At 45.1% G+C, this 27,340-nt stretch overlaps 1 protein-coding gene across 1 annotated transcript; it reads left to right on the top strand.

Annotated features, from left to right (window-relative positions):
• The first annotated feature begins 1,374 nt into the window (after positions 1 to 1,374).
• LRRC52 (leucine rich repeat containing 52) lies at positions 1,375 to 26,964 on the top strand. The gene is made up of 2 exons (XM_040229980.1): positions 1,375 to 2,265; positions 26,477 to 26,964. Exons 1-2 carry the CDS (start codon positions 1,644 to 1,646, stop codon positions 26,800 to 26,802), a joined length of 948 nt encoding a protein of 315 aa, XP_040085914.1. The 5' UTR covers positions 1,375 to 1,643; the 3' UTR covers positions 26,803 to 26,964.
• The last annotated feature ends 376 nt before the right edge of the window (positions 26,965 to 27,340 follow it).

Below are 27,340 nucleotides of genomic sequence, written 5' to 3'. Positions count from 1 at the left end.
CCCCAAAAGAAACAACCACTTTGGAAATTAATTCTCCTCCATAGACTTCATGTACCAAATTCCTCTCCTGGGCAATCACATAAAATCTAGCCAGGAATTTATTTTTTTTAATTATAAAGAGAGGGTGATGTTTCTATCAATAAACTCCTGCCTCAATTAGTACAATTATCATCTGGGTTATTATTTTAAGTGTTTGAAATTTCTGCTTAAATAAGGTCACTTTCAATTCAGTAAACACACCAAAGTCATCATCTTAATTCATGGCCAGTCATCCCGGAAATGCTGAGTAAGTAAACACAATCAAGCATTAGCTAAACCAGCCACAGATCCACTTGAGTTTATTAATTTCTCTCTTGGCAGAGAAACAAGAAAAGGAAGCAGACCATCAGAGACATTCACGCATCATTCATTCAATAAATATTTATTACATACCAGGTGCCAGGCACTGTTCTAAGCTAAATATAGATTTCATTGCCTTATTAATATTCAAGCTATGTTATATATGAATGTTTAAAGAATGAGATTCCTTCTTCTCCAAAATAAAAATTTTAATTCCTGAGATGCTTTGTTTCTGCCCAGTGTGCCTTCTTCTGTAGAGTGGATGATACATCCTAACTCTTAAGCTTCAGGCTCTCCTTCCCTCGCTTTTAAAGAGCCCCTACCATCACCCCTCAAGTAACTAATGGATATAAACTCACACTAGAGCATTAGTGACACCTTATTTTAGAATATAAATATAAATGGTAAGAAAAGTTCATATGATTATATTCAGACTTTTTTATACATTTGGGTTTTGTTTCAGGGGGATTATTTATACTTGCTCAAAAGGCTTTTAACACTAGTACACATATATATTCCAAATGCAGACAGAATTGTATGCAAACTGGGAATACAACCTTATCAGGGAACTTCCCTTGCCTCATTTCAAAGGAGCCCCCCTGCTTCCTGCCCCTTTCCCATTTTCTAACAACAGCCCCAAAAATGGCACCTAGCCAAACTCAATACCCAGGGAAGATACCCATGGTGAGAACTGACCTCAAACAGGTCACTTTTCACAGCAGTAAAAGAGGGAGTTGCATTGGAGATTTCTGTGATCCCGCTATGGCCTGCGGATTAGGGGGTCCAATCTAGTATAATCCACTGCACCTCCTTGGGGAGCTGATACGGAGCTCCCCCCCTACTCCCATGCTTCAGGCACCCACTCCCCCAAGGACAGCCAGCTTACCAAGTTACACAAAACACCCCCACACAACCCAGAAGAAGAGTCAGGACTCTCCCTCCCCCCGCCCCCGGGCAGTCTCCGGAAGCTGCTGACATCACAAAGGTGTCAACTGACAACCTCATTGTCTTGTGGCTCTCCCCTGGCTCCCCTTCACTTGCAAACGCAAGCAAGCAGGCAGGCTTCCAGCAGCAGTCTGGGAGTGAGCAACTAGCAGAGTCACCAAGCCGGGTGGTGGGGCACCCGGCCTGGCGTTTCAACTTCTGTTCAGTTCTCCTGTAATGGAAAATTGCTTTGCACAAAGCTAGAGTGTTACAGTTCTTTCCAGCGCCCTTCCCCCGCCCCACCCCGCCCCTCGCAGCCTTCTGATCAGAGGGATAGCGCCCGCTGGAAAGTGGAAGGAGGGTAGTCGCTGCGACTTACTATGTCCCTTGCTTCAGGCCCTGGGCCGGGGTGGTTACTCTTTTCCTTCGGAATGGTACTGGTATCGGGGTCAAAATGTCCAAATAATTGTCATTGTCAAGACCAAGAAGTGATCTGCACAGGGATCCAGTTAACTGAATACCCCTCTGACATACCCCTGAACACCCGGAGGCTGTACCTGAATGATAACAAGATCCGTTTCTTGCCAGCGATGAACTTAGGACTCCTCAGTGACCTTGTTTACTTGGACTGCCAGAAGAACAGGATTCAGGAGGTGATGGATTACACCTTTGTCGGGGTCTTCAGACTCATCTACCTTGACCTCAGCTTCAACAATCTAACCTTCATCTCCCCGTACAGTTTCTCCATGCTCAGCAACCTGCTGCAGCTGAATATCTCCAACAACCCTCATCTGTTATCACTTAACAAGTACACCTTTGCCAACACCAGCTCTTTGAGATACCTGGACCTCAGAAATACTGGCTTGCAGATCTTGGATGAAGCTGCCTTCCAAAACCTCATAACACTCCAGACTCTGTATCTGAGTGGAAACCCCTGGAAATGCAACTGCTTATTCCTGGACTTCACCATCTACTTAATAGTGTCCCATCTGAACTATCCAGGTGAGGGCTTGATTGCGTGTGGGGATGAGGATATGATGGCATAGGAGGAACTGGTTCCAGAAAAGGTGAAGTCAAAAGGTGGTTAGTGTGGGAGAGAAGTCTGGGTAAAGCTGATTGAAAGTATTCTTATTGCTCTGCAGGATCCATCCTTGGGTTGACTGGAGGGGCAATAAGGATCAATAGGAAATGTTCTAGAATAGTTATCCAAAGGGCTGAGTTCTGCTCCCACACTCAGCCCTTACTACTCAGCTGCTGCTGGGGAAGTCTCAGTTTCTCTGAACCTCAGTTTCTTGATCCATAAAGTGGGGACAATAATATTACCAAACATACAGAGTGTCCTTTCAATATGAGATGAGTAGAAATGATAATGTGCTATAACTGCAAATTGACAAAGTAATACAAGGACACTGAATTCCCTTGGTAAATTATTTTAATCTGTTTAATTCAGTGACTGACTTTTCCAGGATCTAAAAGTAAATTCAGTCATTCCTAACCAGGAGAAAATCCAGTGGTATGACACATAGAAAGGGAAGTTCAGTAGAGATGGAGGAGGGACAGTTGAGCCACCGAGACATGAATGAGAGAGGGAGGAGAAGAGAAGGCTTTGCTATCTGCTTTGTGTTCAGATGCTAACATGCCAGGAAGGAGAGAGCAGCATGAATGAGTGGAGAATGGGCCGCCAGCGTCCACTGTGGCAAACAGAGAGCTTCCGAACTCACCGGCAGACTCTCAAGTCTTACCTGGTAGAGTTCCAAGCCAGTTGCTGCCACTCTGTCCACTGTCCCCACGGCTCTGCCCCGGTCCCTGGGGCACTCTGGTGCCTCATCCCTTCTTCTTTTCAGTGACTTTAGTGCCCATTCTCATCCTTCAGTTCCCCCACACCACCAATATCACATTGACCCAGAGAAGCCAGAGCTTGGGATAAGTGTGAAATAATCAGCCCCTCACAGAAAGCTGGGAGCCACTGACGCAATTAAACTCGATCAGAACCATGTCTTCTCTGCCTTCCCTGTGTGCGTGTGTTTGAAAATAATTTCAGACACCAGCTTCACAAATGTCCCGCTGGAGTTTCCACCCTTAAGTCCAAGTGGCAATATTCCAGAAAGATTCCTGACCAAAATGCCAAGCTTTAAGGGGCACTAGGGGAGAAGGGACTGGGTAATGAGAGCAAGTAAAAATGTGTCCTCCTGGCTTTCTAAGTGGGTCTGTCGCTAAATGTCTTCCAGGCAGGGGCTGTGCTATGATGGGACAAGTGATGCAAAATTGGGGCTCCCAGGATGCAAAGTTGAAGGTGGCACCAAGAGAAAGTATCTCCTTCAGTTTTGTGCCTGAGGCACCTGGCCCTGCTGCCAGGCACTTCAACTCGAATCGTGTGTGTCGCTCAGTCATGTCCAACTCTGCAACCCCACGGGGTGTAGCCCGCCAGGCTCCTCCGTCCATGGGATTCTCTAGGCAAGAATGCTGGAGTGGGTTCCATTTCCTTTTCCAAGGGATCCTCCTGACCCCAGGTTTCCTGCATTGCAGGCAGACCCTTTACCATCTAAGCCAACTCAAGTTAGAATAAATCAAAAGGAACAAACTTTGTCAGACCATTTTCTTAACAGTACTAATCATAAAAGAATACAGGAGCAGTTTCTTGGGTCGCTTGCCTTGCCTCTCCGGAGATGATGTCTTCTGCTTTTCTCAAGACTGGTGCTGTGGTGGTTTCTAGAAAGCTCTCTAAAAGAAGGTCAATATTAATTATTCTCATACATTAAATGTGGTTCCCAGATGGGATTCTTCCTGTCAATGTTCGTGTAACTAGCCTGTGGACCAGCATCATCTTCTCTTGCTCCCTCCCCACCATTCATACACATTTTTCTTGAGCAGAAATTGCCAATTTGCCAGGAGGACCCCCTGCTGAAAAGTGTGAAGGAGCTTGGTTTCTTCCCCAGTCCCAAAGCCTTTCACTTCACCTCCCAGGTAATCTCCCTTAATCAGAATTTTAGCTTTTAAAGTTGTATCTTCTCAGAATTTTCAGACTAACTACTTTGGACTCTTCAACTGAATTCAATCCAGGATTGAACAGGATTATAAACTGAATCTGTTTCACAACATGTTTTCAAAAACATCAGAAGCTGGTGTCTATCTGGTCAAGCTCATAAGCTTCTCATGAATGAAGAGTCTGTCTTTTGAGGTAGACAAATCTTTCATCCACTGTCCAGTGGAAGTCCCCCACCCAACACACACACACACACACACACACACACACACACAAACTGCAAATCTGCTCATCTCACTCTGCTGCTTGGTTAGATCACTTCATGCAGAAATATAGTCCCACTGCCCCAATTCACTATTATTATTTCTTAAAGATATCAGTGAGCCCCAGGCCAGGCATAGAAAAATGTAGCTTTGTATCAGGTTTTGCAGCTACTGAAGTTTTTCACATATGCAGTTTCATTTTCTTTACTTTGAGTTTCATACCAGCTCTTAGATTTTGTGCCCTACGACTATGGAAAGAGGCTAGAACAGGTATTTTTGACCCTATCCATGGTTGAGAAGATAGATTGGTTCACCCAAAGTCACACAGCTACTAAATGTCAGGAAAGTGGTGTGAGCTTCCTGATTTCAAATTCAAGTCTTTTTCTATATGACTGCTATCTCAAGTCCTCAAATTATATAACTACAATCCAATAAGTCACTTTAGTTATAAATATAAGTCATGCCATAAGCATAGGGCCACAGCACCTAAATTTCACCTTTATGTCTTGTCTACATTTGGAACTCACACAAGATCACTTTCATGGTATAATAAGCCCGAGCCATTGTAGATTCATTATAATATGCCTGCACTTCCCTTCCAATCCAAGGTTTCACCCCAATCTACCCAAACTCTAAAAGAATAAACCTAACTTCAGGGTTTGCTCTCCTTTGCACCTTATTCAGTCTGGTTCTCCCTTCCCATGTATACACACACACATACACACAAACACACGTGCAAAAACATACATACATGCACGTATACAAACAAAACTATATCTACGTAAACATACATACATATATATACATACTCACACTCTCAGCCACCTATTACATATGCATGACACACATACACGTATAAAAATGCACAGATACACACCAACACATGAACAAACACACACACATAAAGTTGAAAACACACACAGTAAAATTCACTGAATGCTCCACTTGGCCTGGGAGCTTCCCTGGTATCTCAGAGGTTAAAGCATCTGCCTGGAATGCTGGAGACCTGGGTTCGATCCCTGGGTTGGGAAGATCCCCTGGAGAAGGAAATGGGACCCCACTCCAGTACTCTTGCCTGGAGAATCCCATGGAGGGAGGAGCCTGGTAGGCTACAGTCCATGGGGTCGCAAAGAGTCGGACACGACTGAGCGACTTCACTTTCACTTTCAACATAATGGAAGACATTTATTTTATGTGACTCTCATATGATGATTCATGGCTCTGCTAGGTGAAAGTATCTTTGCTATTTACAAACACTCTAATTGAACTCTCAACCTTTAGCCCACATATTACACCACATTTTCTATCAAAATGGTGATCTTTGACATGTTCTTGAATGGTATCACATCTCTTCCCCATGTGCCCAAATTTTAGGATATAGGAAAAATTTCTATGAAATAAGCTGAATAACCTGGTTGTTTATAAAGGAGAATCAAACTGAAAGATGGGTTTCATTTTAGACGCAGGGAGAATACCAAACCTTACTATTGGAGATTTTGCCTGCTGTGCAGTATTGAGGTCAGTATGACAGCAGAATTATAGTATGTAGACCGTTTGACGGAGAAGGCCATGGCACCCCACTCCAGTGTTCTTGCCGGGAGAATCCCAGGGACAGGGGAGCCTGGTGGGCTGCAGTCCATGAGATCGCTAAGAGTCAGCCACGACTGAGCGACTTCACTTTCACTTTTCACTTTCATGCATTGGAGAAGGAAATGGCAACCCACTCCAGTGTTCTTGCCTGGAGAATCCCAGGGATGGGGGAGCCTGGTGGGCTGCTGTCTATGGGGTCGCACAGAGTCAGACATGACTGAAGTGACTTATAAAAAATACCATTTGAAGAGCATGGCAGTGAAGCAAGGAGCTTCCATGCTACCACTCAGCTCATCCTTTCATTCATTTAAATATTTATTATGTCCCAAACAAGCGCTCATGAGATAACTAGCCAAGAAGCCTGGGACTATGTACAGAGACTCGTGTGACTATGAGTCACTTGCACATATGTGTCCCATGGTCCAATGGGACACCAGAACTAAACTCACTGGACAGAGCAGGACAAAGAAGGCAAGCAGGTGCCTTTTGGGGTAGAACAAGCACTTGGGACAGTCTCAGCTGCAGGTGGTGAAGGATGGCCACCATGCAGGCAGGAAAGCCCAGTGTTAAGAGCTCAGGTTCTGGAACAAAACAGACCTGAATCTTAATCCTAGCCCTGCCACTTAGTATCTGTAGGAAATCAGATAATTCATTTAACCTCTCTGCACTTCAATTTCCTCATCTTTCAGACAGGTCTAATAATAGACCCAACTGCCCAGGGATGGTACAAGGATGAAATGAGAACATTTATGAACTTCCATTAGCATTAAGACTGGCACAGCATAAACATTCAATAAATGAATGGTAGGAAGATATAGGAAAGGCGCAAGGTACGGAGAGAGTACCAGTTATCAGTCAGGTGGCCAATGGGGCAAGCAGTGGACTTCAGCAAGGCTCGGCGGTATTGGAGGACAGTGGGCCTTGTCCAGGAGACATGCCTGTACAGATGCACGTGGGCATATAAATAGGCTATGAGAAAGTGGGCAGCAGGTCTCAGGACACTCATCCCTGAGAAAATGGGATGGAGGGAATCCTGGAGGGATTTGGATATTGGATGAATTATGAATATAGGAATTCAGACCCTGGGGGTTGGGGGTGGGGAACAGAATCTCAAATAAAGGCATGGTCTCAACTGGACCATGAGACCCAGGGCTGGACCAGCATCAGTAAGGGGATTCTTCCTGAGTCATCTGAGTCTAGAACTGAAGTTCTACCTTAAAGAAAGCCCACTTCCAGGAACAGGTATGGACATGCAGGCATCTTTCAAGGGATGAAGTCAAGGAGGTCAGTTCCAACCTCCTGTTATGCCCAGAGTCCGAGTCCCCAAAAGTGAGAGAGTAAGACGTCCACAGCAATGCAAAAGCATAAAGGGGTTTATTACAAGCTTGAGCCCGGGCCTAGGTTTCATCCAGCACAGTGGAATCTGACAAAGGCCCTGAGCTCTGAATCACATATACTTTTATACAGACGGTTCTTTGTTTCTGTAACAGCATAGCTGATTGGTTAAACCATACGTGCATGGGACTTTTAAACCTCGCATCCCTATCTGGATTGGCTCGGGTCTGGAGCAGGTGGGGGCTATGGGGATTTTTCTGATTGGTCGAGCTACACTGCCTGCGGGAGTTCCCAGAGCCTCAGCTTTCCTCCGGCCTAGCCTCCCCCTGAGTCTGTCCCGTTTGGTCCTAACACTCCAAGGGGTAGACATGGCCTTGGGAGAAAGAAGTCACCTTCATGGTGTATTTTTGTCATCTGAAGAGTACTGAATAGAACTTTTGTCCCAGGCTCTCCCCATCCACTGCCTACCATGAGGCTACCATTAGCCATTAGAGATCCTTCTGGGTCCCCCAAAGTGCCCCAATCCTGAAAAGGATTGTGAAAGATATATAAATTCCTGGGCAGAATAATACAAGTGCCCCTTGATGCCTGCAAACTGTGGTGCTAGAGAAGACTCCTGAAAGTTCCTTGGACATCAAGGAGATCAAACCAGTCAATCTTAAGGGAGATCAGCCCTGAACATTCACTGGAAGGACTGATGCTGGAGATAAAACTCCAGTATTTTGGTCATCTCATGTGAACAGACAACTCATTGGAAAAGTCCTTGATGCTGGGAAAGATCAAGGGCAGAAGGAAAAGAGGGCATCAGGGGATGACATGGTTGGACGGCATCACAGATGCAATGAACATGAACTTGGGCAAACTCCAGGAGATGGTGAAGGACAGGGAGGCCTGGCGGGTTGCAGTTCACGTGGTCACAAAGAATCAGACACAACTGGACGACTGAACAACAACAAGCTTTTATCAACTTTCATATCAGAGGAAAGAGTGATTTCTTAGGAAATACAATTAACAATGGCACCTCACTCCAGTCCTCTTGCCTGGAAAATCCCATGGACGTCCTGGTAGGCTGCAGTCCATGGGGTCCCGAACAGTCAGACACGACTGAGAGACTTCACTTTCACTTTTCACTTTCATGCATTGGAGGAGGAAATGGCAACCCACTCCAATGTCCTTGCCTGGAGAATCCCCGGGACGGGGGAGCCTGGTGGGCTGCCGTCTATGGGGTCACACAGAGTCAGACACGACTGAAGTGACTTAGCAGCAGCAGCAGCAAGACTAACTGAAACAGTGGGGAACCTTGAAGGAAGCCAAGATCCAGAAAAGACATGGAGTGGTCTTAAAAGATATGAGGGTAATAATGTGTTCTCCCCTTATGTCATACTGCAGCTTGCCCCCTCAGAGGAACTGTAGAGGAGGTTGAATGTTTTATTTACCTTGCTTCATCACAAGGCTACAGCTAATAGGAGCATCGAAACTTTCCCTTATTGACCAGAGATTTAGTGCTGTTATCAAAAGTCTTCATTAAAGGAAACCCTCAATGATAAACTCACCAGATGCACTGGAAACTGCCCAGTTCTCAAAGAGTTCATGTATTCACTTTCCAAAGACAAAAATCGTAGCAGAAACAGAAGTGAGTTGAAGTGTGCTTGTTCCCCGGATGCTCTGATCAATACAGAGTTAAAACAGATTCACATATTCCATTTTCTTTTTGGCTCAAGTCAGCAAATAGAAAGACCAATTCCTGGCCAGAAGTGTAATTTTCCAGTCATTAATGCTATTTGAAGGTGAGCATGGAAATTGAGCTCTTCCCAGGACAGAGATCCCCAGTAGGACAGAGTTGAATGCCTCTGAAGATGCTCTCAAAAACTCATGCAGCTCTAAGCTCCTGGACAGAACAAGTCTGGCTTCCTACATCCCCGCACCCTGCCTCCACACCCTCAAAGCATGGTCTAGCACTGTCCAGCAAAAGTTTCTGCAGCAGCAGAAATGGTCTAAGTCTGTCCAACACAGTATCCACTAGCCACATGTGGCGATTAAACCTTGAAATAAGGTTAGTGGAACTGAGGACCAAATTTTTAATTTTATGTCATTTCAATTCATTTAAATAGCCATATTTATGACTGGTCAGGGACGCCTTTAATATAAGATGCTTAAGCTGGAACTTTAGAATTTAGCCTCCTCTCAGGTAAATGGCTGTAAAGCCCAGCCCAGGATGGAGATCTTCTAACATCCAAGTTAAGTGTCTCCCCTGTGCCATGATATTTCATTACTATCAGGTACATCACAATCCATTCAACTCTGAAACAGTTATTGTATGTTTATTATATGCTTAACATTGTTTTTTAATGTTGGGGTGCTTTATCACAGGGAAAGAAGTCGTAAATCCTGTCTTTAATAAGACAAATCTTGGGATACAAGAGAGGGAAAATGCGGTTGAAAGCCAGGAGTTCTGATCTCAATCATGTCAATGTATGATGTGGGTGGCAAGTCATTTTCTCGCTGAGTCTCACTTGTCTCTGAAATAAGGAAACAGGAGTAGACACTCTGTAAGACTCCTGCTGCTGCTGCTGCTGCTAGGTCGCTTCAGTCGTGCCCGACTCTGTATGACCCCAGAGACGGCAGCCCACCAGGCTCCCCCGTCCCTGGGATTCTCCAGGCAAGAACACTGGAGAGGGTTGCCATTTCCTTCTCCAATGCATGAAAGTGAAAAGTGAAAGTGAACTCGCTCAGTCGTGTCCAGACTCCTAGCGACCCCATGGACTGCAGCCTTCCAGGCTCCTCTGTCCATGGGATTTTCCAGGCAAGGGTACTGGAGTGGGGTGCCAAGACTCCTTCTAGTTGGACATAAATAGAAAGATAAGATGCACTTAAGACGTAGGAAGAGGAAAGCAGTGGTCAGCAGACAGGGTCCCAGATGGGCAAGTACACAGCGGGTTAGTGTTGAGGTGCAGATGTTCCTAGAGATGAGAACTGTGGTCACACAATTAGGAAATGCAATCTCTAACTTCCTCATTCTCCCACCTCCCATCTTAAACACCCTCTACTGGCTGGCACAGTGCCTCCACCCTCCAGGGACTCAGTGCCTTGAATGTTCCTCCCATGCCTGGACTGCTCAGCCAGCCGTTCTCAAACTCTGATGAGCGCAAGAAGCCCAGGCTCCCTGTCCAGAGATGATGACCCAGTGAGCTGTGGGGCGGGGTCTATGAGAAGCCCGATGGCAAGGACCTGGGCTCTAGCTCTGCAGTGGCTGCTTCAACCAGTGAATAAAGTGATTTACACTGAGATGTTGGGGGCTTCCCTGAGGGCTCAGACTGTAAAGCGTCTGCCTGCAACACAGAAGACCCAGGTTCGACCCCTGGATTGGGAAGATCCCCTGGAGAAGGAAAAGGCAACCCACTGCAGAATTTTTGCCTGGAAAATCCCATGGATGGAGGAACCTGGGGGGCTACAGTCCGTGGGGTCATAAAGAGTCAGACACGACTAGGCGACTGGCACACTGGATGAGATGTTGGTGGCTAATAATGTTTTGATATGTCTCCCTCAAGGGGCATTTGCAATGTGACAGGGAACAAACAGAACCAGAGAGAATGCAGAAAGTGACAGGCTAGTAGCATAGACATGGGGGTAGTTTCAGGACAGAAGGTCTGTCTGTGTCAGCCCTTAAATTATAGTCTGTGGACAGTCCTGTTTAGTCCAATGGTGGGGTCCACATGTCAGAAAGAGGAGTCTAGGCAGGAGTGCCACCAAAGCAGGGGGATAAAGCCACTTGGGGACTTCTGCAGGAAGCAGATGGGCTGGGTCACGTGCTGCTTCAGGTCTCAGTCATTTAGAGGGCATTCTGAACAGAGAACATCTTAGTTTCCTTCTGAGGCTATTTTATCCTGTATTCCAGGCTGCTGTAATAGGATAATGGCCCCATTTCAACCCGTCAAGTACAAAGTCATCTACAACTGTGCCAAAACTTAGATTTTCAGAATGAATTCAGGTCTTCACACCCTTCCACTATTAATGCTAACCCATCTCCTCCATCAGGGAGATTGCAATAAAGACCAGACGCCAAAAGCGGGAACAGCTGGGCAGCAGAGATTCCAAGGCTGTCAGCTGCTCTGCTACCACGTCTCTCCCACCTTACCCTGGCCTTGTGGCTCCCTTCTGCTGAGAGCCACAGAAGCAGCCTCCCAAGGGCAATGAAGCAGCTGATAGGTCTGCGACTGGGTCAGTGATCCCTAAACGATCCAGAAAATTTGAGAAGGGATGGAGGTGGCAAGCTTGTTCAGTTTGGGAAGGACCTTGTGTGATTCTCATACACTCTCTAACTCAGCCCAGTTGGAATCCCTGAGAGTGGGTGATATAAAGCCCCCTCGAATTCAGAAATGCCAGACCTCTATGCATGGCCCCTCTGGTCACCCAACACCATTCAGGCCTCTGGAAGAAGGCAGTACAAGGCCGCCAAAGCAGCCAACCTCAGTTTCTTCATCTCTAGAGATGAAGAATTCCCCAACCTGAAAGAAATCCAACAAAGTGTGGATGCGGCTAGAAAAGAAAAATGGGGTGTTGGCCATCTGGGGCCTTTGAATGATTTTCTAGGGAACATGCAATGTATCCTGAGAAGTTTTGGAAGGCAGGCAAGATGAATACAGAGCTAGGAGGCTCCTGTGGGCATCCAGACAGGAGAAGATGGCAGTCTACAGCAGAGGCATGAATGAAGGGATACAGATAGGCAGAAGAAACTGTTCAGAAGGCAGACACAACAGGACCTGGGAGTGAACCAGACCCTCTCAGAGTCCTCTGTACTCCCTTTGTGACTCCGGGCACAGTTCTAAGTAATTAACAGGTTTGTGTTCTTTAACATTTGTATTCCCTGATAGGTCTACAAGATCAAAGAGCAGGTCTGAAACTTCAGACACAGAGAAAGTTCTCAAAAAATACTTGAGTGAATAAAAAAGTCAATGAGATGTGGAAAATAAAGGGAAGGAAAAATCAAGTGCAATTTCCAAGGCTTTGGCTTGGACAGCTTTGGGGGCTCCACTGAGAGAGTGAAGTCGCTCAGTCGTGTCTGACTCTTTGTGACCCCATGGACACCAGGCTCCTCTGTCCATGGGATTTTCTAGGCAAGAGTACTGGAGTGGGTTCCACTGAGAGAAGAAAGTAGTAAAGGGGCTTGGGGAGAAGCCAAGTCCCATCTTGAATGTGTTGAGTGGGAGCTCTTTGTGAGACAGGAGGCTTTTGGGTATTTTGACCTGAAATTCAGAATAGAGAATAAAATATATGTTTGGGAATAATCAGCTCACTGGTGATCATGAAGACCAAACAAACTATGCTTAGAATGAGAGGATCATAGGGTAAGGACAGAAGATTTGGGGAATGCCAACATAGTGCAGTTCAGTTCAGTTCAGTCACTCAGCCATGTCCAACTCTTTGCAACTTCATGAATCGCAGCACGCCAGGCCTCCCTGTTCATCACCATCTCCCGGAGTACACTCAGACTCACATCCATCGAGTCAGTGATGCCATCCAGCCATCTCATCCTCGGTCGTCCCCTTTTCTTCCTGCCCCCAATCCCTCCCAGCATCAGAGTCTTTTCCAATGAGTCAACTCTTCTCATGAGGTGGCCAAAGTACTGAAGCTTCAGCTTTAGCATCATTCCTTCCAAAGAAATCCCAGGGTTGATCTCCTTCAGAATGGACTGGTTGGACCTCCTTGCAGTCCAAGGGACTCTCAACAGTCTTCAATACCACAGTTCAAAAGCATCAATTCTTCGGCACTCAGCCTTCCTCACAGTCCAACTCTCACATCCATACATGACCACAGGAAAAACCATAGCCTTGACTAGATGGACCTTAGGCGGCAAAGTAATGTCTCTGCTTTTGAGTATACTATCTAGGTTGGTCATAACTTTTCTTCCAAGGAGTAAGCATCTTTTAATCTCATGGCTGCAGTCACCATCTGCAGTGATTTTGGAGCCCCCCAAAATAAAGTCTGACACTGTCTGATCTATTTCCCATGAAGTGATGGGACCGGATACCATGATCTTCGTTTTCTGAATGTTGAGCTTTAAGCCAACTTTTTCACTCTCCTCTTTCACTTTCATCAAGAAGCTTTTTAGCTCCTCTTCACTTTCTGCCATAAGGGTGGTGTCATCTGCATATCTGAGGTTATTGATATTTCTCCCGGCAATCTTGATTCCAGCTTGTGTTTCTTCCAGTCCAGCGTTTCTCATGATGCACTCTGCATAGAAGTTAAATAAGCAGGGTGACAATATACAGCCTTGAAGTACTCCTTTTCCTATTTGGAACCAGTCTGTTGTTCCATGTCCAGTTCTAACTGTTGCTTCCTGACCTGCATACAGATTTCTCAAGAGGCAGGTCAGGTGGTCTGGTATTCCCATCCCTTTAAGAATTTTCCACAGTTTATTGTGATCCACACAGTCAAAGGCTTTGGCATAGTCAATAAAGCAGAAATAGATGTTTTTCTGGAACTCTCTTGCTTTTTCCATGATCCAGCGGATGTTGGCAATTTGATCTCTGGTTCCTCTGCCTTTTCTAAAACCAGCTTGAAACATCAGGGAGTTCACAGTTCACGTATTGCTGAAGCCTGGCTTGGAGAATTTTGAGCGTTACTTTACTAGCATGTGAGATGAGTGCAATTGTGTGGTAGTTTGAGCATTCTTTGGCATTGCCTTTCTTTGGAATTGGAATGAAAAGTGATATTTTGCAGTCCTGTGGCCACTGCTGAGTTTTCTAAATTTGCTGGCATATTGAGTGCAGCACTTTCACAGCATCATCTTTCAGGATTTGAAATAGCTCAACTGGAATTCCATCCCCTCCACTAGCTTTGTTCGTAGTGATGCTTTCTAAGGCCCACTTGACTGCACTTTCCAAGATGTCTGGCTCTAGATTAGTGATCACATCATCATGATTATCTGGGTCATGAATATCTTTTTTGTACAGTTCTTCCATGTATTCTTGCCACCTCTTCTTAATATCTTCTGCTTCTGTTAGGTCCATACCATTTCTGTCCTTTATCGAGCCCATCTTTGCATGAAATGTTCCCTTGGTATCTCTAATTTTCTTGAAGAGATCTCTAGTCTTTCCCATTCTGTTGTTTTCCTCTGTTTCTTTGCATTGATCCCTGAGGAAGGCTTTCTTATCTCTTCTTGCTATTCTTTGGAACTCTGCATTCAGATGCTTATATCTTTCCTTTTCTCCTTTGCTTTTCACCTCTCTTCTTTTCACAGCTATTTGTAAGCCCTCCCCAGACAGCCATTTTGCTTTTTTGCATTTCTTTTCCATGGGGATGGTCTTGATCCCTGTCTCCTGTACAATGTCACGAACCTCATTCCATAGTTCATCAGGCCCTCTATCAGATCTAGGCCCTTAAATCTATTTCTCACTTCCACTGTATAATCATAAGGGATTTGATTTAGGTCCTACCTGAATGGTCTAGCGGTTTTCCATACTTTCTTCAATTTAAGTCTGAATTTGGCAATAAGGAGTTCATGATCTGAGCCACAGTCAGCTCCTGTTCTTGTTTTTGTTGACTGTATAGAGCTTCTCCATCTTTGGCTGCATAGAATATAATCAATCTGATTTTGGTGTTGACCATCTAGTGATGTCCATGTGTAGAGTCTTCTCTTGTGTTGTTGGAAGAGGGTGTTTGCTATGACCAGTGCATTTTCTTGGTAAAACTCTATTAGTCTTTGCCCTGCTTCATTCCACATTCCAAGGCCAAATTTGCCTGTTACTCCAGGTGTTTCTTGACTTCCTACTTTTGCATTCCAGTCCCCTATAATGAAAAGGACATCTTTTTGGGGTGTTAGTTCTAAAAGGTCTTGTAGGTCTTCATAAAACCCTTCAACTTCAGCTTCTTCAGCGTTACTGGTTGGGGCATAGACTTGGATAACTCTGATATTGAATGGTTTGCCTTGGAGACAAACAGAGATCTGTCATTTTTGAGATTGCATCCAAGTACTGCATTTCAGACTCTTTTGTTGACCATGATGGCTACTCCATTTCTTCTGAGGGATTCCTGCCCGCAGTAGTAGATATAATGGTCATCTGAGTTAAATTCACCCATTCCAGTCCATTTTAGTTCGCTGATTCCTAGAATATCGATGTTCACCCTTGCCATCTCTTATTTGACCACTTCCAATTTGCCTTGATTCATGGACCTGACATTCCAGGTTCCTATGCAATATTGCTCTTTACAGCATCGGACCTTGCTTCTATCACCAGTCACATCCACAACTGGGTATTGTTTTTGCTTTGGCTCCATCCTTTCATTCTTTCTGGAGTTATTTCTCCACTAATCTCCAGTAGCATATTGGGCACCTAATGACCTGGGGAGTTCCTCTTTTGGTATCCTATCATTTTGCCTTTTCATACTGTTCATGGGGTTCTCAAGGCAAGAATACTGAAGTGGCTTGCCATTCCTTTCTCCAGTGGACTACATTCTGCCAACATATCAAAGGATGAATTAAGAAGTGCAGAAAACTGAATAAAATGAGGGGATTGGCAAAAAAATATGACACAGAGTGGTGTGGGCTTTCTAAACAAAGGCAAGAGCAAATGCAAAGACCCTAGGGCGGAATAAGTTCGATGTAGTAGAAGGTGAGTATGGTGAAAAAGAGTGAAGCCAAGGTAAGAGATGAGGTTAAAAATCAAAGGCCAGATCATATAGGACCTGGAGGTCATGGAGAAGCTTTTGATTTTATTCCAAGTGTGACAGGAAGTTATGAAAGGGTTTTAAGTGGAGAAGTGACACTATCTATGATGTACAGCTGCCTCCCTCTGCTAGATGGAGAGCTGGGAAAGCAGGGACCTGAGTTAAGAGGCTGCCTCAGTTTTCAGGCGGCGGGGAACAGTGGCTTGGCCCCAGGTAATGGTCCAGAGAAGGTAAGAATCGGGGTATACTGTGAAGGTCAGACTAACAGGACTGGCTCATGGCTTGAATTATGGGATGTGAGAGAGGCAGCAAGAAGGACTCCCAAGTGTCTGCCTGGGTGACTGGTGAATGGTGTTGCCCTTCCACCACTGAGCTTTTCTAAATTGCCTCTTATCCATGAGGATGATAACTGTCCACTATCTGAATTTTTTCAAGAAGATGGGTAGTTATTCACAAGGTCCAGCTCTAGGCCAAACTGAGAGCCAACTAGGGTTTACAAATTAGCTTCCCAGAACTGCCTGGTACCATCCCCCACGTCCGATATGCAGTTGGCTCCTCTCCCCCATCATAGCCTGCCACAGAAAGTCAGTAGCAGGGGTTCCCCATGGGAGGGCTTAAGTCTTTGGCTTCTTTTCCAGAGGACTTTACACTTTAAGCCTTATTTTATCAGTGAAGTGAAGCTCCTGCTGACAGAATTCTGGGCACTGAGAAGCACATGAGAAATGTTATGAAGAAAAGGTGGTCTTTCTACCTGTAAACTTTGCTCATCTACAACTGCTTATACAAAAGACCAGTCCTGTAGTCTAAGCAACTTTAAAGCACAGGAATAATCAGGCTGAACTTGCTAGACTTCAGGGTTTGTTCCTGTAGTGTTCCAATGGTCTATGAATCAGGCTTAAACTTTACCAAAATATGAACTCTTCATGCAAGGGAAAAAATTGTTTTAAGAACTGTACTGCCCAAGTCCAAATCATCCAAAGCCAAGGATGCTTTAGACCAGGAGTCAGCACACACTTTCTGCCTATGGCTGATTCTTGTTGATGTTTGACAGAAAACAACAAAATCTGTAAAGCAATTATCCTTCAATTAAAAAATCAAACAAAAAAAAGGACAAATAAATACTTTAAGCTTTGTGGGTCTTTGTTGTGACTACTCACTCTGTCTCGGTAGCGTGAAAGCAGCCATAGAAAATGCATGAATGAATGGTCATGGCTGTGTTCCAATAAAACTTTATTTATCAATACAAAAACATGCCACAGGATGGATTTGGCCCACAGATTGTAGTTTGCTGAAGCCTGGCTTCCATCATGGGAAGACATCTGGGTGATGAGACAAAGGAGCTCTAGGGAGGCAAAAGTAGGAGCCAATGTCGGGACTAGAAATACTCAGAGGACCATGCATGAGGGTCTAAGAAGGGGCCTTGTTGGCCAGTTGGCTTTGGTTGTGCTGGGCTGCCATATGGTGCAATCCAGGTTCCCCTCTAGGGAGTCTTCTCTGAGCCACTCATAGGATGCTGCTGCTGCTGCTTGGTCAGTTCAGCCATGTCCAACTCTGTGCAGCCCTATGGACTGCCACCTGCCAGGCTCCTCTGTCCATGGATTCTCCAAGCACAAGTACTAGAATGGGTTGCTGTGCCCTCTTTCTGGGGATCTTCCAGACTCAGGGATCAAACCCAGGTCTCCTGCATTGCATGCAGATTCTTTACTGCTGAGCCACCAGGGAAGCCCCACTCATAGTATGGCAGAATATAATAGTCTTCCCTTCAAATTCCATCAGAAACAAGTCCTGCACAGCAAAGCCAAAAACACGAGTTTTAAAGAACTGCTGTATGAGAATCCAGCTGAGCTATTTCAAATCCTTAAGGATAATGCTATTAAAGTGTTGCACTCAATATGCCAACAAATTTGGAAAACTCAGCAGTGGCCACAGGACAAGAAAAGGTCAGTTTTTATTCCAATCGCAAAGAAAGGGAATGCCAAAGAATGCTCAAACTACTGCACAATTGCACTCATTTCAGATGCTAGCAACGTAATGCTCAAAATTCTCCAAGCTAGGCTTCAACAGTATGTGAACTGAGAAATTCCAGATGTCCAATCTGGATTTAGAACAGGCAGAGGAACCAGAGATCAAATTGCCAACATCTGTTGGATCATGGAAAAAGCAAGACAGTTCCAGAAAAACATCTACCTGTGCTTCATTGATTATGCTAAAGCCTTTAACTGTGTGGATCACAACAAACTGTGGAAAATTCTTCAAGAGATGGGAATACCAGACCATCTTGAGAAATCTATATGCAGGTCATTAAGCAACAGTTAGAACTGGACATGGAACAATAGACTGGTTCCAAACTGGGAGAGGAGTACATCAAGGCTGTATATTGTCACCTTGCTTATTTAACTTACATGCAGAGTACATCATGCAAAATATTGGACTGGATGAAGTACAAGCTGAAACAAGATTGCAGGGAGAAATATCAATAACCTCAGATATTTCAATGACACCACCCTTATGGCAGAAAGCAAAGAGGAACTAGAGAGCCCCCTGATGAAAGTGAAAGAGGAGAGTGAAAAAGCCAGCTTAAAATTCAGCTTTGAAAAAACGAAGATCATGGCATCTGGTCCCATCACTTCATGGCATATAAATTGGTAAACAATGGAAACAGTGACAGACTTTATTTTCTTGGGCTCCAAAATCACTGGAATGGTGATTGCAGCTATGAAATTAAAAGACGCTTGCTCCTTGGAAGAAAAGCTATGATAAACCTAGACAGTGTATTAAAAAGCAGAGGCATTACTTTACAGGCAAAGGTCTGTATAGTCAAAGAGATAGTTTTTCCAGTATGGATGGATGTATGGATGTGAGAGTTAGACCACAAGGAAAGTTGAGTGCTGAAGAATTGATGCTTTTGAATTGTGGTGTTGAAGAAGACTCTTGAGAGTCCCTTAGACTACAAGGAGATCAAACCAGTCAGTCCTAAGGGAAATCAGTCCTGAATATTCACTGGAAGGACTGATGCTAAAGCTAAAGCTCCAGTACTTTGGCTGCCTGATATGAAAAACTGATTCATTGGAAAAGACCCTGATATTGGGAAAAGTTGAAGGCAGGAAAAGAAGGGGACGACAAAGGATGAGATGGTTGGATGGCATCTTGAGTTGATGGACATGAGTTTGAGCAAGCTCCAGGAGCTGGTGATGGACAGGGCAGCCTGGCATGCTGCAGTCCATGGGGTCACAGTCAGACATGACTGAGCAGCTGAACTGACCTGTATGAGATTAGGCCAATAAACCACACATTTTCTCCTGTATGCATTCAACAGACATTTATCAAGGCTCTATTGTGTGCTAGCACTAGGGATATACAGGTGAACAAATAGGGTCCCTGCTCTCAAACAATTCTCAAGCAGTGATTGGAACAGTAGCTACCTTTTGATATCATGCCTGCAGCCCTTGTATCCTCATTTCCATCTGCACTTACCCCCATTTCCTTCTCCACTCTCAGAAGACAGTTCAAGGCTTACCCTTCATTTTGTCTTGGAGACCATCTGTTCCTGCCTCCTCTAAGACTTCACATCTGTTAGCTCACTGAATTATCCCTAAATGTTCACAAGGTAAGTAGGGATTGGTATTACCCTAGTGTAGAATAGTCCAAGATGGTATGAGGTTAGCTTGCCCATCTATGGCCTTCTATCACCCCAAGTTCTCTTTCCTCCCACTAAGCCTTATGTCAATAACATTTCCCCCAAGGGACATTAATAACCAAAAATATTTAATCCACTCAACAAACATACTTTGAGCTCTGGTGTGTGTTAAGCAGTACTCTAGATGTTGGGGACACAATGGTGAACACAAATCCATGTCTTCATGGAGTTCATAATCTAGCAGACAGAAGCAAACAGATATATACATAGTAAATCCATTTCCTTGATAAATACATCATTTAGCTGGACAAAAAAAGAAAAAGTACTGAACATCTAATGATATTCAGGCAAGCTAGGGCCTAATAAGGACAAATGGAGGAACTGGGCCTTTCTCTAGGTTCCAGGTGGAAACATTTACCACAAAGTGCTTAGGCTGATAGAAACTGGCATTTGTTCTCCAAGGGGCAGTGTAACTGAAGTCTGCAAATTGCATCCTCTCCCATTACATGGCCATCACCTGAAGGCTGGCCTCCTCCACTTAGCCCAGGCAGTTCCTGAGCAAGACTGTCCAGGGAACTCAAAGCAGCCTGCTCATCTGGAGAGCCAAGCAGACTGCAGAACTGTGGTCACTTTTGTGGATTAAGAAAAAGGGCAGTTCTGCATGAAGCCACCAGGTTCAAGCTGGTTTTCTGAAGGAAGGTTTCCTCAGTTCCTATGCTACCAGCTGTGGTTCTGGGTCCCTGAAACTTTTCCCTTCACACGTCGATTTTGGCAGACAGGTTTTCCACTTGCGATGCCACATGAGGAACTAAAGAAGCATGTGGTTTATATTTCCTTAGGAACTACTTGCAGGGAGAATTTAAACATTAATGATACCTGTAATTGTACCTAGGCACTTTAAGTGGGGCAAATGCTCTGCACCTATGAAGTGGAGCTGAGGAAGGGATAATATGGGGCTTAGCCGCCTGTTTGTAATGTGAATGAAAGCCCTGGGATTGTGCAGTGTGCAACATACACAACAGTGCCTGGTAGCCTTTTCTCAGAGGCAAGGAGATCAAGAAGGCCAGAAAAGGAGTAATTAATGAACCATTTATTCATTCGGTAGCCTGGGAATAATTAAAACTACTTAGTGGGGCACTTTCCTGGTGTCTCAAAAGGTAAAGAATCTGCCTGCAACGTGGGAGACCCAAGCTTGATCCCTGGATTGGGAAGATCCCCTGGAGAAGGGAATGGCAACGCATTCCAGTGTTCTTGCCTGGAGAATTTCATGGACAGAGGAGCCTGAGAGGACACGACTGAGTGACTAACACACACACCCAGCGGGGTGCTCAAGAGTAGAGTTTAATTTCGTGAAGCACCTTATATGATGCCTAGAACATATAAGACACTCCAAGATGAGCAGATAGGTCCATAAACTCTAAAGTCATCATACTAGACTAGGAGAAGAATGCATGACTAACAAGCTAAAGAAGAGATGAGCCAATAAGGACCCATTGTATAGCATATGGAACTCACCCTGATGTTACCTAACAGCCTGAATGGGAGGGGAGTTTGGGGGAGAATGGATACATGTGTATGTCTAGCTGAGTTCCTTTGCTGTCCACCTGAGACTGTCACAATGTTGTTAAGCGGCTATCCCCCAATACAAAGTGAAAAAAAAATTTTCTTTAAAGAGAGAGAGATGAAATAATAGAGAGCTAGGATCATTTAAAAAGTGGGAGAAATGGAAAACAATAGTTAATCCAAATATATCAGTCTAACATTAAATGTTAATGGGCTGATTAAAATACAGTTTACTAGATTGAATGAAGAACAAAGCCCAGCTGCATCCTGCTTACTAAAGGTACCTTAAATATAGGAACACAGAAAGATTAAAAGTAAAATGATGGGGAAAGATATGCAACACAAACACTAACCAAAAGAAAAGGGTAAATCTACCAGAAAGAGGTAACAGTCATACATGTATTTAAGAACATTGCTTCAAAATATGTAAGCAAAACTTGACAACTATTTGGAGAAGTAGACAAGTGCACAACCATAACGTGATTTTAACATACTTCCCAGTAACTGCTGCTGCTGCTGCTAAGTCGCCTCAGTCGTGTCCGACTTTGTGCAACCCCATAGACGGCAGCCCACCAGGCTCCACCGTCCCTGGGATTCTCCAGGCAAGAACACTGGAGTGGGTGCTAGGCTAATAGTAACTGAGACAATAAATAAAGGTAACAAAAAGCCAAAAAAGATGAAAAGTCAACAGAGACGTACACAATCTGTATAAAAGCACACTCGTTAGCACATACATAGAACAATGTATTCAACAAAGACAATACATTTTTTCAGTGCACATGCAAAAATTACTAAAACTGACTCTATTATAAAGAAAATTCTTAATAAACTTCAAAGGACTGAAATCAGAAGTATGCCTCTGACTACAGTAGAATTGAACTAGAATTGAATAATGAAACCAGTGCTAGAAAATCCCCAAATTTTAAAAATCAAGTAATTCAAGGAATATTAGCTCTTATTAACAAGAATGATAATGATCAGACACGGTTTATGCCTTCAAGAGCTAAAAGTCTGTCTTGTAGGAGAGAAAAGATGCTTTTTGCAGGACTTTCTTAGAGGTCCGGTGGTTAAGACTTCACTTGCAGGGGCTATAATTTTGGTCCCTGGTTAGGGAGCTAAGATCCCACATCCCTGTGGCCAAAAATCCAAAGCATGACGCGGAAGCAATACTGTGGCAAGTTCAATAAAGACTTTAAAAATGGTCACATCAAAAAAATCTGTTTAAAAAAATATGCTTTTTCAAATTTTCTTTCTTTTTTTTTTTATGCTTTACTTTTCTAGCAAATAACCACCAAGTAAGATAGAACGTGACAGGTGCAGTAAGAATGATACTAGGAAATGCAACAGATGAGTCCACGGTGGGAACAATCACAACATCTCTGAACTATGAGGATGAAGTGGCTGGGGAAGGGTTCCTGGAAGTAGATGCATTTACATTAGACCTTGAAGGACTGGAAGGCCTTGATGATGCAAAAATTGGAGGAAGAGATACTTGATGCGAAAAGAGCAGTGTAACAAAGCTAGCTGTAGGTAAGGGGGAGAGGTAACCAAGGAGAAAAGAGAGCTTAATTTGACTAGAATAAGGGTGAGTTACTGGGAGAACTGAGAAGTAAGGTAGGAATGGTGGAACGGGGCAATGCTGAGGGCTCTGAACACCAGCCAGTCTGGGTGTTATCCTGAGCCCCGCGGGGGAGTCAGACAGGGTTTTGAACTCTGGTGTGTCTGGCAAGAGCCAAGCTTGCAGAAGGGGAATCTGGCAGGAGTGTGTGCAGCAGTCCAGAGCTGGGAAACTGGCAATGGTGGAGACAGACCTCCTGGGAGGTGAGGAGCGCTCACACCTTGGCGGTGACAGGCAATGAAGAGGGGAGAGACAATGCAGCGGAAGAAAAACCCTCCCCACCGAACCACCCACACCCCTCACTTAAAATCAGCCTAACAATGCATTAAAATCGCTGCCTAATTGCTCCTTTCAAGGTAATGCTCCAAAATGGGGAAATAACGCATTTAATGTTTAGTCTCATATCTGCCGCCCAAACCCTGATTTGAAAGCCTAATCTTTTAAAAAATAGAATGAGATAAACCCCTCTGCCCCCACCACTGGGCACACTCCAGACCCTCAGAGTCCCATGTTCTCCTTTCTCATATACATCTTTCTTTGTATATTCCCATGTGGTGTCTCTGGCAGCTTGGGCAGGTGATCTAAGCCCTGTCTTGCTAGAATTCCTGGATTGCAGGAGTCTTCCGTCACCTCACCAGCCTCTGCTTGGGCCTCCTGGAAAAGCCCCAGAGGTCCTTGAACCAGGCTGACTAGAGAGAGAGGTCTTGAGACATAATTGCGTTCCTGACCCTTTACAGCACCCTGAGATGGAAGCCCAAGGCTCCTTTCCTCTCCAGTTGGCCTGGGTCACCCACAGGGCCTCTGCCTCACACTCATTCTAGAGAGGGGCTTCTTCCTCTCCTTTCCTCTGTAGTCTTTGCAAACAGTTGATGTGGCAGCCCCCTGCTGGCTTCCTCCTCCTGTGACTAAAACCTCAACCAAGAGCGAGTCCTCAGTAGCATTACAAACATCAGGCCATCTTCCTGAAAGTAACCAACAAGTTCACTGCAGGTGCACTGACCAGGAACCAGCGTGCACGCGATGGTGTCCAGTTTGGAGAGGACTTAATGGCCAGCCTGGACAGCTCATTCCAGTCACCCAGAGCCAGCTGCCTCCCAGTAAGCTCACCTCTGTATTCCTTCCTCTATTTTTTCTGCTTCTAGCTCTAGTCCAAACTGATTTCATCAAGGAAATCAGCGCCCTTACATAGCCTGGGCTTCCCCTGCGGCTCAGCTGGTAAAGAATCTGACTGCAATGCGGGAGACCTGGGTTTGATCCCTGGGTTGGGAAAATCCCCTGGAGAAGAGAAAGGCTGCCCACGCCAGTATTCTGGCCTGGAGAATTGCATGGACTGTATAGTCCACGGGGTCCCAAAGAGTCGGACACAACTGAGCGACTTTCACTACTACCACTGCATAGCCTGGAGTTCCTACCCTGTTGTGGGGGAAGCTTCTCCCCGCATTAGTCTCTCTCTGTGACTCCCGCTTGGCTCAGTCCAGGGTTTTTGTCTCCTGTTCCCTGCTGAAATCATGCAGTTTATCCAGAACCTTCAGGTTAGGAAACCTTTCTGAGTCTCAGTTTCCTGATGTGAAAAACAAGGATGAAAATGTGTGCAAACATTCTTGTAAGAATTAAATGAGATAGCATTTGCATATCACTTAGCATGTAGACAGAACATGGTAAATATCAGCTGCTGCTATGATCTGATCATAATTGTCTTAAGCCCTAATCTCAGCCCTGAATGGAAACTCATTTATCTAATGCTTGCTGGATATTTTCACCCAGACACTGCACACAGGCACCTCAGCATCAGCATGGCAGAGTATATGGAGCTATAAAAATGTAGGGCTGACAACAGAGCTCTGAGCAGGCTATGAAGCTCTTGTGTACAGTGTACTGTGGGCACTGCTGTGTACAGTAGCTCACCTGTGACAATTAAATCCTCTTTATTACCCTGAGAATAGATGTTATTCTTTATCAGTTCAGTTCAGTTGCTCAGTTGTGTCCGACTCTTTGCAACCCCATGGACTACAGCACGCCAGGCTTCCCTGTTCAATACCAACTCCTGAAGCTTACTCAGACTCATGTCCATTGAGTTGGTGATTCCATCCAACCATCTCATTCTCTGTCGTCCCTGTCTCCTCCCGCCCTCAATCTTTCCCAGCATCAGGGTCTTTTCTAATGAGTCAGTTCTTCATATCAGGTGGTCAAAGTATTAGAGTTTCAGCTTTAGCATCAGTCCTTCCAATGAATATTCAGGACTGATCTCCTTTAGGATGGACTGGTTGGATTTCCTTGCCATCCAAGGGAATCTTCAAGAGTCTTCTCCAATACCATAGCTCAAAAGCATCAATTCTTCGGCACTCAGCTTTCTTTATAGTCCAACTCTCACATCCATACATGACTACTGGAAAAACCATAGCTTTGACTAGATGGACCTTTATAGGCAAAGTAATGTTTCTGCTTTTCAATGTGCTGTCTAAGTTGGTCATAAGTTTTCTTCCAAGAAGCAAGCGTCTTTTAATTTCATGGATACAGTTATTCTTTATAGGATGAGGCAATGGGATTCAAAGACAGTATCAGACATCCTGCTGAAGTTTCCAAAATTAGTGACCGTGGGTTTGAATTCTAGTCTGTCTGGCTCCATGACCCACTTTTCCTTCTATTATATACTGAAGTCCACAATGCTTGGTGTGGGGAGGTGCTCAGAGAAGGAGCCAGGCAACTGAGTCAGCCGCTAAAAAGGACTGAGACTCATGTACATCATGAGTGATGCCAACAGCATCACAGAAGCAAAACTGTTTCCCAAATTGGCTGTCTCTTTGCCCTGAAGCTCGTTCCTGATTTCTACAGGTTGAGGGTGTAGAGAACACACAATAGGCATTTCCAGAGAATCCTGTCCCTCCTAAGTGGGGTGTGATGACCTTGGGTGGCCTTAGTGATCCCTGGCTGGGCTCAGGCACAGGAGAAGGAAAAGGGACAAGGTGGAGGTGAAGGTGGGGGTAAGATGAGGAAGGGGAGCAAGAGATGCCAAGCACTGATGGAGCTCTGTGGAATGTCAACACTCCGTGACCATCTTGCTTGAGTTTCCAAATTCCCAGCTCCTTCTGTGGTCTCCCATTCCTTGAAGAGCCTTAAAAAGCAAAGGTCATTTTCAGGAGGTGATGTGAATGCAGCTAGAAGCGAAGTTGCTCAGTCATGTCCGACTCTTTGAGATCTCATGGACTGTAGCCTACCAGGCTCCTCTGTCCATGGAATTTTCCAGGCAAGAGTACTGGAGTGGGTTGCCTGAATGCAGCTAGGCCTGGGGCAAAAAGCAGTCCAGGTGCAGTCTCAAACCTTACTATGCCCACAGATCACCTGGAGATATTGTTAAGATGCAGATTCTGATTCCAGGAGGCCTGGGTGTGCTGCCTGAGATTCCACATTTCTCACGGGGTCCCCGTCATGCCGGTACCACTGGCCCCCAGACCACGCTTTGAGTAGCCGGAGTCCAGACCATCACTCCAGGTCCCGGTTGGCCTCACAAGCCTAGGAGTTCTGTTTCAGCACTCTGCCTGCTGTGTGTTTCCTCTTAGATGAACAAAATGCCACTTGCGTGGAGCCCACAGAGCTGGCAGGATGGCCCATCACGAAGGTGGGAAACCCGCTCCGGTATATGTGCATCACGAACCTAGATCTCCAGGACTACATCTTCCTGCTGCTCATCAGCTTCTGCATCTTCTGCGCCGGCACCGTGGCCGCCTGGCTGACCGGCGTGTGTGCCATCCTCTACCAGAACGCGTGCCGCAAGTCAAGAGAGGACGAGGTGGAGAACGAGGAAGAGCAGCGGGTGGAAGTCAGCAGGCGGATTTTTCATAGCAGGGTGGACTCGGGCCCTGATGGGTTCCCTCAGCTGATTTAGTTGCAGAGGCTGATGCTGCTGTCTGATGCAACTTTCCCAGGCTCCTGCCTTCCGTCTTGCCCTCCACTTCCCACTCCTCAGCGCTATCTTAGAAATGAAAGCCTCCTATTATGGTAAAGTACTATTAAGGTAAAATAAATAAAATGTTTGGTGGTCATTTCACAGGTTGGTCTTCTTCTGCTCAACCAACCCAAGCACGATTTCTCAAGCTCAGAAGGATGGGGTAGAACAAAGTCTAGCGAAGCTGTTGTAGGCATCTAAACGTTGAGGAAGCCCACCCTGAAAATGGGCCATATTGTGTTTGATGAGCACCTTACTCTGCCCCTAAATTAAGTGCTGGGGGGAGGCATCTGAGAAATATAAGATTTAGAAGATTTGTCTTGGAAGAGCAACAAATCGGTTCAGAGGAGTAGTCAACATTAATGTGAGTCAAATGGAGAGAAACACAAGACAAAATGACAAGAACTAACAGGAATGGAATAAGTCTATGGGCTATGTTCACACTTCACCTTGTAATATCACAACAGCCCTACTTTAC

The sequence above is a fragment of the Oryx dammah genome, unplaced genomic scaffold, assembly GCF_014754425.2.
Source record: "Oryx dammah isolate SB20612 unplaced genomic scaffold, SCBI_Odam_1.1 HiC_scaffold_28, whole genome shotgun sequence".
In the NCBI taxonomy this organism is placed as follows: Eukaryota; Metazoa; Chordata; class Mammalia; order Artiodactyla; family Bovidae; genus Oryx; species Oryx dammah.
The sequence above is the reverse complement of the archived record's forward strand: the minus strand, read 5'-3'. Positions and strand labels throughout refer to the sequence as shown.